The sequence below is a fragment of the Manis pentadactyla genome, chromosome 2 (genome assembly GCF_030020395.1).
Source record: "Manis pentadactyla isolate mManPen7 chromosome 2, mManPen7.hap1, whole genome shotgun sequence".
NCBI lineage: Eukaryota > Metazoa > Chordata > Mammalia > Pholidota > Manidae > Manis > Manis pentadactyla.
In genome coordinates, this window is record NC_080020.1 from 17,920,576 (window position 1) to 17,936,663 (window position 16,088).

General features: G+C 37.1%; 2 protein-coding genes across 7 annotated transcripts in view; one reads left to right on the forward strand and one right to left on the reverse strand.

Annotated features, from left to right (window-relative positions):
- CENPJ (centromere protein J) overlaps nucleotides 1-8,434 on the forward strand; it is a 65,224-nt gene extending 56,790 nt beyond the window's left edge. For 4 of the 6 annotated variants that reach the window (XM_036910182.2, XM_057490460.1, XM_036910179.2 and 1 more), the window contains exons 12-17: nucleotides 2,988-3,052; nucleotides 3,297-3,416; nucleotides 5,246-5,386; nucleotides 5,465-5,549; nucleotides 5,631-5,754; nucleotides 8,221-8,434. In XM_036910182.2, coding sequence (XP_036766077.2) covers nucleotides 2,988-3,052; nucleotides 3,297-3,416; nucleotides 5,246-5,386; nucleotides 5,465-5,549; nucleotides 5,631-5,754; nucleotides 8,221-8,413 — 728 coding nt within the window. In that variant the 3' untranslated portion in view covers nucleotides 8,414-8,434. The remainder of the gene's footprint in view (nucleotides 1-2,987; nucleotides 3,053-3,296; nucleotides 3,417-5,245; nucleotides 5,387-5,464; nucleotides 5,550-5,630; nucleotides 5,755-8,220) is intronic. The other 2 variants (XM_057490464.1, XM_057490466.1) reach the window with 2 other exon arrangements.
- A 1,188-nt stretch (nucleotides 8,435-9,622) lies between these two features.
- The window catches only part of RNF17 (ring finger protein 17), a 111,556-nt gene continuing 105,090 nt past the window's right edge, over nucleotides 9,623-16,088 (reverse strand). The window contains exons 33-36 of the mRNA XM_057490477.1: nucleotides 14,015-14,150; nucleotides 12,117-12,306; nucleotides 10,883-10,982; nucleotides 9,623-10,416 (exon numbers count right to left, since the gene is read on the reverse strand). Of these exons, the coding sequence (XP_057346460.1) occupies nucleotides 10,884-10,982; nucleotides 12,117-12,306; nucleotides 14,015-14,150 (425 nt within the window). The 3' untranslated portion in view covers nucleotides 9,623-10,416; nucleotide 10,883. The remainder of the gene's footprint in view (nucleotides 10,417-10,882; nucleotides 10,983-12,116; nucleotides 12,307-14,014; nucleotides 14,151-16,088) is intronic.

Here is a 16,088-nt window from a genome sequence, read left to right on the forward strand (position 1 = left end):
AAAACAATTCCATTCACACTTGCATCAAAAAGAAAATAAATACCTAGGAATAAACCTAACCAAGGAAGTGAAAAACCTATACCCTAAAAACTAAAAGACACTCATGAGAGAAATTAAAGAAGATACCAATAAATGGAAATCCATCCCATGCTCATGGATAGGAAGAATTAATACTGTCAAAGTGGCCATCCTGCCTAAAGCAATCTACAGATTCAGTGCAATCCCGATCAAAATACCAACAGCATTCTTCAATGAACTATAGCAAATAGTTCTAAAATTCATATAGAACCACAAAAGACCCCGAATAGCCAAAGCAATTCTGACAATGAAAAACAAAGCTGGGGGGATTATGCTCCCCAACTTGAAGCTCTACTACAAAGCCACAGTAATCAAGACAATTTGGTACTGGCACAAGAACAGACCCATAGCCCAGATATAAATGCATATATGGCCAATTAATATATAATAAAGGAGCAATGGATATATAATGGGGAAATAACAGCCTCTTCAAAAGCTGGTGTTGGCAAAACTGGACAGCTACATGCAAGATAATGAAACTGGATTATTGTCTAACCCATACGGAAAAGTAAACTCGAATTGAATCAAAGAACTGAATGTAAGTCATGAATACATAAAACTCTTAGAAGAAAACAGCCAAAAATATCTTGAATATAAACATGAGCAACTTTTTCCTGAACGCAGCTCCTCAGGCAAGGGAAACAAAAGCAAAAATGTACAAATGGGACTATATCAAAGAAAAAGGTAGTGTACAGCAAAGGACACCATCAGTAGAAGAAAAAGGCATCCTTCAGTATGGGAGAATATATTCATAAATGACATATCCAATAAGGGTTATTAACATCCAAAATATATAAGAGCTCACACATCTTAACACCCAAAAAGCAAATAACTCAATTAAAAAATGGGCAGAGGATATGAAGACAGTTCTCCAAAGAAGAAATTCAGATGGCCAACAGGCACATGAAAATATGCCCCATATCGCTAATTATCAGGGAAATGCAAATTAAAACCACAATGAGATATCACCTCACACCAGTAAGGATGGCCAGCATCAAAAAGACTAAGAACAACAAATGCTGGTGAAATGTGGAGAAAGAGGATCCCTCCTACTGCTGGTGGGAATGTAAACTAGTTCAACCATTGTGGAAAGCAATATGGAGGTTCCTCAAAAAACTAAAAACAGAAATACCATTTGACCTGGGAATTCCACTTCTAGGAATTTACCCAAAGAAAACAACTTCTGAGATTCAAAAAGACATAGGTACCCCTATGTTTACTGTAGCACTATGCAACCTAAGTGTCCATCAGTAGATGAATGGATAAAGAAGATGTGGTACATATATACAATGGAATACTATTCAGCCATAAGGAAGAAAAAAATCCTACCATTTGCAACAACATGGACAGAGCTAGAGAGTATCATGCTCAGTGAAATAAGTCATGCAGAGAAAGACAAATACCAAATGATTCTCCTCATTTTGGGGTATAACAATGAAGCAAAACTGGAAGAACAAAATAGCAGCAGACTCACAGACTCCAAAAAGGGACTAGTGGTTACTAAAGGGAGTGGTTGGGGGGAGGTGGGGTGGCAGGGAGAAGGGTATTGTGGGGTATCATGGTATGTTGGGGTGTCACGGGGAAGACTAGCACAGAGAAGACAAGTATGGACTCTGGCACCTTTCCACACTGATGGACACTGACTGCAATGGGGTTTGTGGGGGGACTCGATAAGGGTGAATGTAGTAACCACATTGTTTTTCTTGTGAAACATAAGAGTGTATATCAATAATCCCTTAATAAAAAAAAGTCAACTGAGCCAGACGGTAAGAAACAGAAGTCACTACTTGCAGTAAGTAAGGAGAACACTGGGGGATAGCTTTGAAAGCCGTGTGTTCAAAGCAGGTCTTTAAATGCACACACATTCAGTATAATTCTAGTTGGTATATAATTATGTAGATGACGTGAAAACTGCACAATTCTGATTGGTGCTCAGATGACGGGCAGCTGCGAATGGCCAAAACTCTCAGACCTTGGCAACAGGGAGGCGGCCCCAGGTGGCATCCAGAGGCATTCCTGCAGTTGAGAACAGCTTCTCCGCAACATCTTGTTCTGTCAAATGATTTAGCCGAGAATATTAACCCTCAGCTCTGAGTTCCCCATTTACCCCTGTTATACCTAGATATCTGGTCACAATTTGACACAGAGAAGTTGCAACGTTTCCGTCTCCTCGGTGCCACACAAGCCTTCAGCCAGGGTCCTGACTGGGCTCTCTTGCCTTTACTCTTCTCCAGCCTGTTCTCCCTGCAGCTTCTAGTACCTATTACAGTTTTAACATGCTCGAAATATTTAGAATTTGGGAGTGTTTATAATATGACCCATTGCCATCTAGGAAGAAAATATTAGAACATTAGTGTATTTTTAAAAATTCGCCTCAGGTGGTAGTTGTCAGTGATGGTGGTTATGTGTGTATGTTTATTATATATGTACTCCTGATACAGTATATGGTTGGAGTGCTGGTCATGATCTTAAAAAGTTTAGACCACAGCCATTAGGTCTAGATTTTAATTAAATGCCCAGTTATTCTGTCAAGCAAAATACCCTACAACTACTCTTAGATACCTCTATTTTTTCTACCTCACACTTAGCTTCTAACTAAAGTTATGTAATTATCTCCAAAATACATTTGGGTCCATCTGTTAGGTTAGTTGAGCATCTGTCTCTTCATCCAAACTCTCAGAACAGATATTGTCTTTGCTTTTCTTGGTTGCCCAGGACTTAAGTACATGAAAAAATGTTTGAACTTATATAATGAAGAACTATGAATTATTAAAGAAAGATCAATAAGACTTCCTTAATTAATGGGTAAGGACAGCAGTTCACTAAGAAAATGTTTGAATCTAATATTAAGTAAATTTAGAATTTTGAGTTAAATATGAAAACTAATTCTGAAAATTATATTCTAACAGGCAATCCATCTCGGAGGTCCAAGTCTGTGCCGCCTCATGTTTTAGGCAATTCGGATAAAGGACAAGTAAATCTTTTTCTGTTTCTGTATATTCCAACATAGATTGAGGCTTGAAATTGATTAGTTAACGAATGACTTAAACTTCTAGAACTATTTGAAAAGGAGGCTTTTTTTAGTTATTGTAAATGTTTTCTATGTAACTTCAAACATAAGTCAAAGAACCCTATTATAATAGAACCTGACTTTTGGGAATAAGTGTAAGTTTTAGCTGCTTGAAATGGTATTACATGTTCGCCTTTTGTCCTTACAGACTGCCTCACCCAGGGAATCCTCTGAACCAGCAGACATCACAGATCCTGAATATAAAGAGGATGATGAGAAAGAGGAAAAAGAAGGAATTCAGGGAGAAATCAGTCATCCTGATGGAAAGGTTAAACATTAAAAAATAATAATACTATAAAAAATAAACATGGGTTAAAAAAGAGTGGAACTGCTTAGATCCTAAAATATTTTAAGACTGGGCCTTAAAGAACTTGAGTACCTTGGGGCATGACCTTGACTTGAGCCTTTGGACTCTGAGAAATACACGACATGCAACTAGTTGCCATTTTTACTGTAGAGACGCAGCAAAAGAAATACAATCCCTTTGTTTCAACTCTTTGTTCTTCCTCTAAACATAACTGAAATCCTTGGTACTTTTTGAAAGGCTTTATGTTTTCTGATTCCTACAGCCTTTCTTCAATTTATCCTGGGTCTTGTGCCTCCCTCTCCATCTCCTGCTACGCAATTTTATTCTTATGCTTAGGAAAGGTTTTGAGTGGGCAAACTGCCTGGCTGAGTGTTCCAGCTGGAAGGGGGAAAACGGAAGGGACGTAAGCAGGGTTTATTAGCAGGGAGGAGAGGAGGAAATTTTTCCTCAAGTTTATAGAAAATTTACTTCTCCAAATACCCTGCTTAGATCCATTTAAATTGAAATTATAAGGCCAGTGTCCACCGTAGTTTTGAGGAATGAGGGAAAGACAAAGAACAACAGTCAAAAAGGAGGTGGACTTCCCTGTACAAACTGTAGGCCAACACATTTTTAATGAGGAACGACTTTTTTTAGAGGATTTCCAGCAAATAAATGGAAAAGGACAGAGAAAATTAGAGAAATATGAGTTGTCATCTCTAATCAAATAAAGCATCAATGACTACTGAAACCATAGATGAAAGGTTGGTGGAGCTTCATGGCAGATCTGACAGGACCCCGTCAGACCTGAGGTCATGAGGACAACTGCATCCTGTACTTCTGAATGTGTTGCTATGAGAAGCTCACAGCAGCACCTGACATATTCTTATCAGCATAATTCACCCAGAATTTAATCAAGCCTCTAGATCTATCTACAGTTCCCTTGAAAAATATAGGGATTGGGGCACCAAACTCCTGCATAGTTAAAAAATCTGTAACTTTGGGCTCCCCCAAATTTAGGTCTGCTGTTTACCAGAAGCCTCACCGATGACATAATCAATTAACAGTCTTGCATATGTATTTTATACCATATTAAAGTAAACTATAGAAAATGTTTTTTCAAATTGTGGCAAATCTCCAAAAATTTTTTCCAATATATTTGTTGAAAAAAATCGATGTATAAGTGGGCCTTTGCAGCTCAAACCCATGATGTTCAGGAGTCAACTGTAGTAGTTTTTTGATAAGGAAATACAAGAATACAAGAACATGTTAAATGACACCATAATGGGAAAGCAATCAGCCACATCCAGAATGTGGGAAATTTTGTGTTCATTTATCCAGCTCCTTCAACAAGTAATTGGCATGAAAAGGTGAAAAGGTGGGGGGGCAGCAGAGGGCATTAAACATGCCAGCCAAGCATGTGTGCAGACCTTGATTCAATCCTGACTGAAACTGAAAGATTTGCTTTATGAATATAGGAAGACCAACATGGATGGTTACAGTATGATGGAGCTATTAGTTTGTTAGGGGCAGTAATGGTTTGGTTAAAGTTTTCAGGTGAAGTGCTGACAACAGTTGGCTTTCATCAAAAATGAGGTTGTTTTGGGGGAATAGGTGACATAACACTGGTGATGTGTTGATACTTGAGTTATTAGGAGTTTACTAACTTTTTTCCTCCTTTTGAAAGAATGTGTTTACTTTTTATTATGAAAAATTCCAAGGTAGCCAGTTAGGAAGAGAACTAGGGATATTTTTGTCATGTGTTCTCAGGAGGAAATTTTACATAGTGAAAATCTTGGGATCTTTTGCAGATAGAAAAGGTTTATAAGAATGGATGCCGTCTTATACTGTTTCCAAATGGAACTCAAAAAGAAGTGAGTGCAGACGGGACGACTGTCACCGTCAGCTTCTTCAATGGCGATGTGAAGCAGGTCCTGCCAGACGAGAGAGTGGTAGGTCCCCACAGGGGTGCTTTCCCCACAGCTTGAGTGTCCCTGGACAGAAGGCTTACTGACTGTGCGTCTTTACAGATCTACTACTACGCAGCTGCCCAGATCACTCACACTACTTACCCAGAAGGACTACAAGTCTTACATTTCTCAAGCGGACAGATAGGTGAAAACTTGCTCTATCCTCTCCTTATTAAATTCTTCCCTTCCTTTAAAAATAAAGCACTTAACAAAAACCTTTTTTAAGCAGAAAAACATTTCCCAGATGGAAGAAAAGAAATCACATTTCCTGACCAAACTATCAAAAACTTATTTGCTGATGGACATGAAGAAAGCATCTTCCCAGATGGTACAATCGTCAGAGTACAACGGTATGATACCTGTAAATTTGTTTCTAGATTTTTCAGTTTGCATGGTTCAACTTTTACTGCCAATGGAATTTCTGAAATCTTAAAACATTTGTATATGTGTAAGTCATCCAGAATTTCAAATGAGCAAGACATACTTTGAGAGGAGGTAAGAAAAGTTTTCAGCATTTGGGGGTTTAGAAGTTATTTGCGATGTAAATTCTAATATATAGTCAGCCTTTAGCCTAGAAACTTAAATGGAATCCGCACAGCACCTCAGGAGAAGGGAATGGTACTTGTTTAGAAATAAATTTGGTGAAATTTGAAAACTTTGAATGAGATACAAAGAAGGAAAGCTGCCCTGTCAGTTTTTGAGAATAACCACCCAGACTGCAATGGGGAATGGGGGGGACTCAATAGTAAGGGTGAACATAATAACCACACTGTTTTTCTTGTGAAACCTTCATAAGAGTATGTAGCAATGATACCTTAATAAAAATAATAACCACACAGTGACAGCAGAGCTTGGATAAGACTGACTCTCTTCTGTTATGTTTCGATTTTTCTGGGTCTCCGTCCCAGTCACAGCACTTTACTCCTCTGGCCTCCTTGACCCAATTCTTTACAATCACCTACCTCTTTATTTATTCTTCTGGGTGTCACATTTCCTCAAGTTAGAGGTTTCTTCTGTGACTTCCTCTGTCGACAGTGAAGACCTGTGCCTATTCACTATTTTATTTAAAACCATGAAGGCATGTCTGTCTGGTGCCCTCCTCAGGTGTGACAATTAAGTACCCATTAACTTGAATTCTGTGATATAAGCTATAGCAAAGAAAAAGGCAAAGCACTAATTTGAATAACATGAGAACTTCTTAAGGTCATGTTTTCCCCTTTAACACAGTATAAAACTTTATCTTGTGCTCAACTACATAAATAGGAATTTGTTCAAGTTTGAGGAAAATATTGTATGTACATTATGCTTTGATTTCAGAAATTTCAGGCTTTAACTCTTATATTTAAAATTTTCTGTAATAAAAAGAAGATAGTATGAAAAACTCAGGTAACAATCATTGACTCATAGCCAATCTTTTTTCATCTATTCTCAAGCAGATCCCAGGTATTCAGGATTATTTTGGCATTTTTTATTTATGGCAGTGGGTCTCCAACTATAGTGTGCATTGGGATCACCTGGAGGAATTGTTCAAATGCAGATTGCTGGGGCCCATCCCAATAACTGGCATTTCTAATGAGTTCCCGGGTGACGCTGGCATCCCTGGGTCAGGGGCCACACATGACAAGGGAGTGGCTCTCAGAACGGCTATTAAGTCTGACAATTTATATGTGACAGAAGGCTATTACATTTATATACAACATTTGAGAAATAACCAAAACAGAGAAAAACTACTGTGTTAAGAAGTGGTAATTCACCATCTTCAGCCCTTGTTTCATATTTCTAACAGCACATTATACCTGTATTTTGGGGTTCAGTTTGAATGTCCCCCACACACATAAAGCTATCAACTTGGTATTAAGTATTTCCCACAGTCTGCTTCTTTGTTCCATTGCTTCAAAACAGGTCATAATTCTGCTCAAGCCCCGTTTCCAGAATTAAGCTCTCTTCTCCAAAATAAGAGCCAATATTCATCACTTTTAACTCAGTGCAAAGAGTATCAAAACTGAAAACCGTATCTTAATACCACATCCAACTCTTTTGAGAGGCAGAACAGATGTATAGGTTCATTAAAATTTTTCATGGACACATTTTTTATTTTTTATTGAAGTTTCATTGATATATAATCTTATGAAATTTCACATGAACAACACTGTGGTTTCAACATTCAACCATATTATCAAGTCCTCACCACCCCCCCACTGCAATCACTGTCTATCAGTGTAGTAAGATAGAGTCATTACTTGTCTTCTCTGTGCTGTACTGCCTTCCCTGTGACCTACCTATATTGTGACTGCAAATTACAATGCCCCTTAATCCCCTTCTTGTCCCCCCCCCCCACCCCTGCCGACCCCCCTTCCCTTTCATAACCACTAGTCCCTTCTTGGAGTCTGTGAGTCTGCTGCTGTTTTTTTCCTTCAGTTTTGCTTTGTTTTTTTGTTTTTGTTTTTTTAAGTAAACAAATATTTTAATATTTTAGAATTTGATCACTTTTTTTTAAGGTATCATTGATACACACTCTTACAGTTTCACATGAAAAACGTTGTTATTACATTCACCCATATTTATTAAGTTCCCCCCATGCCCCATTGAAGTCACTGTCCATCAGTGTAGTAAGATGTTTCATGGGCACATTTAAGAGCAAATCTGATCACTGGAACTGTCAGCCTGATGCATAAACATTAGAAAGATCTTGCAGAGGTTTTGTGCAGGGAAAAGGTGCTGTCAGAGAAGAGAAAACTGCCCAAATCAGAGGCTGCTTTTAAATACTTTTTCCTATTGCACACTTTATGTTATTAAATTCTATTTTAAATTTACAGAAATGGCAACAAAATCATAGAGTTTAATAATGGCCAAAGAGAACTACATACTGCCCAATTCAAGAGACGGGAATATCCAGACGGCACTGTCAAAACTGTATATATTAATGGTCATCAAGAAACAAAATATTCATCTGGTCGTATAAGGGTTAAAGACAAGGATGGTATTGTTCTTATGGACACAAAGTTTTAATAATCTTTGTGCATGACTAATCATGAAATAACACTAACATGATTTTGTTTAAAAATGTACATTTTTGTGAATTCTGTGGTTTAATAATTTATATATATTTTGTGTCTGTGTATAAATGGAAAACATAAATAAAACTTCATACTCTTTAAAAAAAATACTCTTTGAAATGCACAGGGACAGCCTTCATTTTAATTTACCTACTCTGTCTTTCTACAGCTAAATGCATGACTAACGAAAACAATGTTACTTTGTTATAAACTGTATAGACTGTAAAAATAGTAAGTGGGTACTTCTCTTCTTAAGGACAGATGCTTATAAAAACTAGTAAGTACAATAAATAAAATAGCACAAAGATTTTCACAAGTACATCAGCCATAGAACAAGGGCTTAATTATATTTACTCAAGGAGTGATAATTTCTCCAGTCAGAATGTTAGTATATTCAACTACTATTAAAGCATTTTATCTACTGTAGAGGTTCTTTAATTGTGATAGAATGGGAAGCATGAACAGTAAGTGACTACAAATAGGTGAAACAATAGGACAGACAGAAGAGTTCTGTGAGTACACAATCTCATAGGAGAAAGCACTTGTAACAAAGGTTACTATAAACTGGTCAAAATGGGACACTTGAGAATGGGGGGTGCATAACTGGTGTTAACTGATCAACCACAGGTACCTTGATGTGAGTACCTGTAAGACAGACTGTAGGTCGACAGAAGACAAGCTGTCCTTGAAGGAAGGACACTTACATGTAACATATAATAATTATAGATTGGTCAAGTCACTTACTGCAGTAATGAGAACAGTGTTGGCAATGACTTCAGTTTAAAGAAAAAAGCTAAATATATCAATTCCAGGTGATTTAAGAACTGAATATGAAAAATGTTTAAAACTTCTCAAAGAAAATGAGTTACATATACCTCCTGTTGACAGAGAAGGATTTTTAAGTGAGATACAGCACAAACCTTAAAAGGCTGATCAATGAGTGGTCTGTCCAAAGATACCACAAAAGAGAAAAGCCACAGACTAGAAGATAGTTGACAAAGGATTAATATTCAGAATATATAAAGATTCCTAGAAATCAGTAAGATAATTACAAACAATTCAATAGAAAAGTGGATAAAGGAAGGATATGAACAAGCAAACAGGTGACTTAAGTCTTCTAAGCCCGTGAATGTACACTGAAGTAATGAGACACATTTTTATATTAGTATCACATACTGGGAAGTAATGGTCTGGCCTCACCCTGTGTTGGCAAGGAACCCAGACTGCTGATGGTGAGTAAACTGGTAATACCACTTTTGGAAAGCATTGATCCCATGACCTAGTAAATTCCATTACTAAGTATACATACAGAAAACCACTCAGATGTACATGGGGTCCTACAGAAGAGTATTTGTAATTGAGAAAAAACAACAACTAAATATCAACAGAATTAACCATGTGCACAGATGAATGTAACAGTGAAAGGGAATTAAATAGAGCCGCACACACCAACATGGATAACCAGGATAAATAAAGTAGTGAGGAAATAAAATTGTGTGGTACTGCACACACTTAAAATATTCAGCAATGCTTATCTTATTTATGGCTGCTTTCATACACAGTAAAACTGTGAAGACCTACATAAGAATGACGAACCTCAAAGTCACCATAGTGTTCATCTCTTCTCAGTGGGAGAATGACTGGAAAAGCACCCGGGGCCTTTGCTAGTACTGACAGTGTCCTATTATGTAAGTTGAATATACATTAGTTGTAAGATGAAGGGAACATTTTTTCATGTACCTAAAATATCTGATTTGAAATCATAGTAAAATAAAACATTTTAAAGCAAATATTTATTAACATTTTTCAAACAGTTCTAAAAATTCAACATGTAAGCAAGAAAAAAAAGGCCAGCAGTTTGCAGAACACATTAAGAAAAATAAAAATAAGCCTGAAATGGTCACATATGACAGAAAACTTTCTTCTGGGATGCTATAGATGTCCCGCACTGTATACCTGAAAAATAAAATGTGTTATTTTAAACCTTTGCTTATGTTCAACTCTAGATACTGAATCATTAGTAGGTTTATGTAAGCAGATACAGAGTGAGCTGGTTACCCAAGTACTTTCAATAACTTTGTTAGGACATTGATTGTTCAGTAGTGTTACATGCTTAAATTACTTATAATGCCCATTTCCTTCTGCTCTTCTGCCTATCCCCTTAACTGTCTGGTACTATGAATATTCATGACAGCCACGCCAAACATTCTCACAGATATGGAGCCTCTGATTCTCCTACTCAGTAGGTGAGAAGGGCCTACGAAGAAGTCTAGAAGACACATTCTTGTCAAGCTTTATTGTCATTCCTCTGAGAAACCAAAGAAAGCTGAAAGGTTTATGGGCAGTTCAGCACTGATCCTGGCTGTAAGCCACACATGCCCTGCGCTGCCTGTACGGGCGAACAAGCAGTCAGGACACTTACGTCATTCATCTCGGTCTGCGAGCCCCATTTCTACTAAAGACATATGAACTGGATGCTGTTTATCTTCATATAATGTCACTATTTGTTCTGGTGCCTGAGCCTAAAATTAAAACACAACAACATCTTTACTGCTACATCTGGCCTCCATCACATAGGAGGGAAAAGGCATTCTCTAAGTTTATTTACAATTTATACTCTGATTTCAAAAGGTATTTGTGATGATCTAAATCCCATTCTTCCAATTCTTATACTTTATTTAAAATGTTTTCCTAGATTAGGCTAATGGATTTTAACACTACCATTCCTGTTAAAATTCATTTACATTCTACATATAAAGCATTTATATTTTTATGCCTAAATTTGGAAGGGAGGTTAACCAGAAGTCATAAACACATTCTTTTAGTAAAATTTTCCAATTTTAAAACACTGTGCATTAAGTAAAACGTAGGTGCAGGCTAGATATTGCCAGTGGGCTATCCTTTTGTGATATGCTAAGCCTCTAAAGAAAAGTATATTTATACTAAACACTATCTAGAGTTCTTATTTGAACCTGTTTTGTTTTTTTTTTTTGAGAGATCCCTCTAATACAATTAATAAAAAAGCTTGTCCCTGCAATTACCTGTCTTTGAACAAGTGAAACCAGGGACTTACTTGAACCTTTTGATACAGGTTCTACTGCATTAAATCAAAGGTAGTAAAATTCAAGGCTTTCTATGACTTTGACCAGAACTCCCATTCTGGTCTTTTCTAAGATTGCAGCTTAATGTCACTTCCCTGGCTTGCTTATTCAGTAAATGCCTGAATTATTCACTTGAGTGGCTACTAAGGAGCTCAAACACCATATCCTGATCTCTCCAGATGGAAAAAATCATTCCTCCTTGTCCCTCCCCACACCTCCCACCCCAGCCCCTGCCAAGTTCTCTTATAAGTACTTCTTCCTGCCTCATTAATTACTGGTTTCCCTCCTTAACTTGTAAGTTCTTTGATTACAGGATCCTCATCTTAATAATTTTTATCTTACTCATTACATCACTGATAAATCCTTGTAGGGCTAACAGTGTTTTGAAAACATTAAGACATTATTTTAACAAGCCTTAAAATTAATCCTGTAGTTTATAGAAGCTTTAGTTAAAGCATGTTTGCATCTACAGTTGCACAGGTAGAAAGCACTTTAGAAAGTTAATACCCTCAAAATGGCTTCTAAAGTTATTTTGGCTAATTAAGATGTACTCACCATGGAAGAAGCATAAAGTTGTTTTCCCTGAAGACAGTCTATCATGGCCCACAATGCTTCCATGCTCCATTGGGGACAATATGGTATTCTTGTCTTTCCTGAATCTCTTAAAGGAGGTTTAAACCCTGCCAAGAGAACCTTTATGGCTCGGGCTGGATACTGCATAAGGTGAAGCGGAATTTGACACAGTCTGTCAAAAGAAATTGTTAAAATGTTAAGAATATCACAATTTAAGTTCTCTCTAATAGCTAAAACTACAAAACCTAGGGAAAAGTTTATGATAGTGGATTTGGCAATGATTTTTTGGATTTGATACCAAAAGCATGGCAATGGAAGAAATAAACAGGACTACATCAAAATTAAAAACTGTGCAAAGGATACAGTCAACAGAGTAAAAAGGCCACCTATAGAATGAAAGAAAATACACATTTCTCCAGAGAAGATACAGCCAATAGGCACATGAAAAGATTCTCGACATCATTAATCACTAGGGAAATAAAAGGAGGCCACAAAGAGATAGGAACTCACATCCACTAGGGCAGCTACTGTAAGAAAACACGGGCTGGTGAGGATAGAGACCGGACGCTCCCGCACTCGGTGGGAATGAAAATGGTACAGCTACCACTGTGGAAACTGTTTTGTTGTTCCTCCAAGTGGTAAAAATAGAGTGAACTATGACCCTGCCCAAAAGAACTGAAAGATCACAAAGAAATACCTGGACACCCATGTTCATCACAGCATTACAACAGCAAAAGGCAGAATCAAATGGATGAGTGTATAAACACAATGTGGTAGCTACTACATGGAAAAGGAAGGAAATTAGACCTGTGCTACAAAATGATGAACCTGTAGGACACTATGCAATATGAAGTAAGCCAGTCACAAAGGGACAAACAATACTGTTAGGATTCTACTTACACGAGATACCTGTAACAGTCAAATCACAGACAGAACATAGAATGGTGGTTGCCAGGGGCTATATGAGGGGGAATGGGAAATTGTTTCAGTTTCAGTTTTGCAAAATGAAAAGAGTTCTGAAGACTGGTGACAACAGTGTTTGTATAGTTAACACCACTTAGGTGTACATTTAAAATCTATTAAGATGGGAAATTTCAGGACACGTCTACCCACAATTTTTTTTTAGTACAAAAAAAATCAAAAGCGATGGCAAGGACATGGAAAAAATGGAACCCTTGAGCATTGCTGGTAGGGTGTACAATGGTACAGCTGCTGTGGAAAAGTTTGGCAGTTCTTCAAAAAGTTAAACATAGAATGACCCTATGATCCAGTAATTCCACTCCTAGATGTATATACACCCCAACAACTGAACCCAGGGACTCAAATGGCTACCTGCACATCAATGTTATGGCAGCTTTATTCACAATAGCAAAAAGATGGAAACAACCCATGTCTATCAACATGAATAAACAAAATTTGGTATATACATACAATGGAATATTGAGCCATAAAAATAATGAAATTCTGATATGTTATAATTGGATGAACCCTAAAAATATTCTAACAAATCAGACACAAAAGGACAAATATTTTATGACAGTACTTACATGAGGTATCAAAACTAGGCAGATTCACAGAGACAGAACAAAGGCTGCCAGGAGCGGGGAGAGGGAATAGGATGTCACTATTTAATGAGGGCAGAATTTCTGTTTGGGATGGACAGTGGCAATGGTTGCACAACACCGTTAATGCCAGTTAACTGCATACTTAAAAATGGCTAAAGTGGTAAATTTTGTATATATTTTACCACAAAGAAACTTTCAGATTAAAAAAACCCTATTACATAAACAGCTTTAGCCTTTTTTCCTTTTAAAAGAGACAAAATCTTTCTAATTGCTAAAAACCCTAAGAATTATAGTTCAACTAAATTTTTTTTTGACCTGTTTATTGTCAGCTTTTCAGTTGATCCGTAGTCAACAAATTGTACCAGGACAGTTAGAGGATTAAACTCTTTAATGGAAACAATCTTTGCTCTATACCATAAGCCATCAACATATTCTGCAAGGCAAGGCATTTCTGGAAAGACAGAAAAAGGGAAAAATCATATTGCCTTTTCTTTTCTTAAAAATACAGAACAGTATGAAGAAAACGTAAGTACCACATACCCATCATTCAGAATTAAACTCTCAACATTTGGCCATTCTGCTCTTTTTTCTGTTTATAATTCATAGACCTAGTTTTTCCTAAGAATTCAGCTCTGAAGCAAGGCACTTCACCCACTCCAGTTCTAGTTCAACTGACCCCCCTCCTTAGACTCTCCCAATCTCTCCACTCGGGCTTTCATCTTCCACAAAGGATAATAAAATGGTTTCTGCTATTCCTGCTTGCAATTTTGTCCTCTAATCCATTGTCTAGAAAATTTTTAGTTAAATTTTAGAAATTCAATTACATTGTTCTCTTGCTTAAAAAGTCTTCAATGACATCCTGTCTGTGCTACCAAGCCCTTAGCACTACAAGTTACAGAATTCTTCACAGTATAACCCCAACCATTTCCTATCACATATCCTCAATGTGTTACTGAATTACTTGAGCATCTACTTTAGTTCATGGCTGTTCCCCATATTTAGAATGTCCCCCTGTGCCCTTTTTATGATAAACATCTACTCTTTCAAGATCAGCTCCAACATGAACTTTGTAAAGCCCTGACTACTCCTGATCATTGTTCTGTGATCCTATGGCATTATATAAGCACACACTTTAACATAAGCTGGTGTGCTCATACTGTACATGGTTTACAAGTCCCTTTTCTGCTAGCCCAATAATTCTCATGTGCAGACCTGTAGTTTGTATTCCTAACATTGTACCTGGTACAAGCAACTGTTCAGTAAAAAAACTTGCTAATGAGTGCTAGGCTAAAGCAAAATTCTGGAAAAATTAGTATAGTATGTAATTTCCTTCATATGCTTTATTATTTCAGAGTAGACGCAATATACTTGAGATTCCTATCTTGTTCTACTGCCACTCCCCTTTATGTTCTGTTCTCTTCTACATGAAGCATGTAGTTGTGGGCAAGTGGTATTTAAATACTATGTAACTCCTAATGTACAAAGATTTCTTATTTCAAATAATTTTTATTAAGGAGTTGTAAACAACTTCTTAAGTATAGAGGTTATCAGTAGAAGAGTAAGAATCTCATCTAATAGAGCTGTTCTGTAACAACTGATGGAATCACTGTTAACAGTCCCTTCCAACTTTTACCACTTCCAGCCTTAAAAACATGGCTGAAGTTTCATCTCAAAATAGAATGTAAAAAAAAAAAAACCTGGTTGTCATGTGTCATGTAAGTTTAACCCACAAAACAACTCTTTAGTAGTCGCTTGTCTATGAATCAACTTGTGCATATGCACACTGATAAACATTTATTGAAAAAATACCTACAGAAAAAAGCACAAATAATATATGTATAGTTTCATGAATTATTGCATCATGCACAGATTTTGTGACTTCCCTTGAGACATATTACAATGAGGAATTTTTTCTTCCAGACTATAAATCTGAGTTTACAAAAAGAGAAAATCATGGTGAATTTATTCTTTCACTCATTCAACAAATATTTATGAGCACCTACTTGTATAAGGTGCCCTTCTAAAAGCAGGTGACACAGCAGTACAAAGTGTCCCTGTTCACAGTGCAGCTTTAAAAGGAGAGTAGGAGAGATGGAGAATAATGGGGCAGGGGAAGGTGGCAGGCTTGCTACTTTAGGGAGGGGGTTCAGGGAAGACATGCAGTGGGACAGCTGAGCAGAGACCCACACTGCTATGCAGTCTGGGGTAAGTGTTCCAGGCAGAGGGAACAGCAATGTCACCCAAGCATGGGACACAACTAATTAAGATCTCACTGAGTAAAGTCACATAAGACATGAGACTGATGTTTTCCTTTGCATTAGCATATCCTCTGATATGTACAAAACCAAGAATAAATACATCTCTATATATCATGTACTGAGAAGAATGT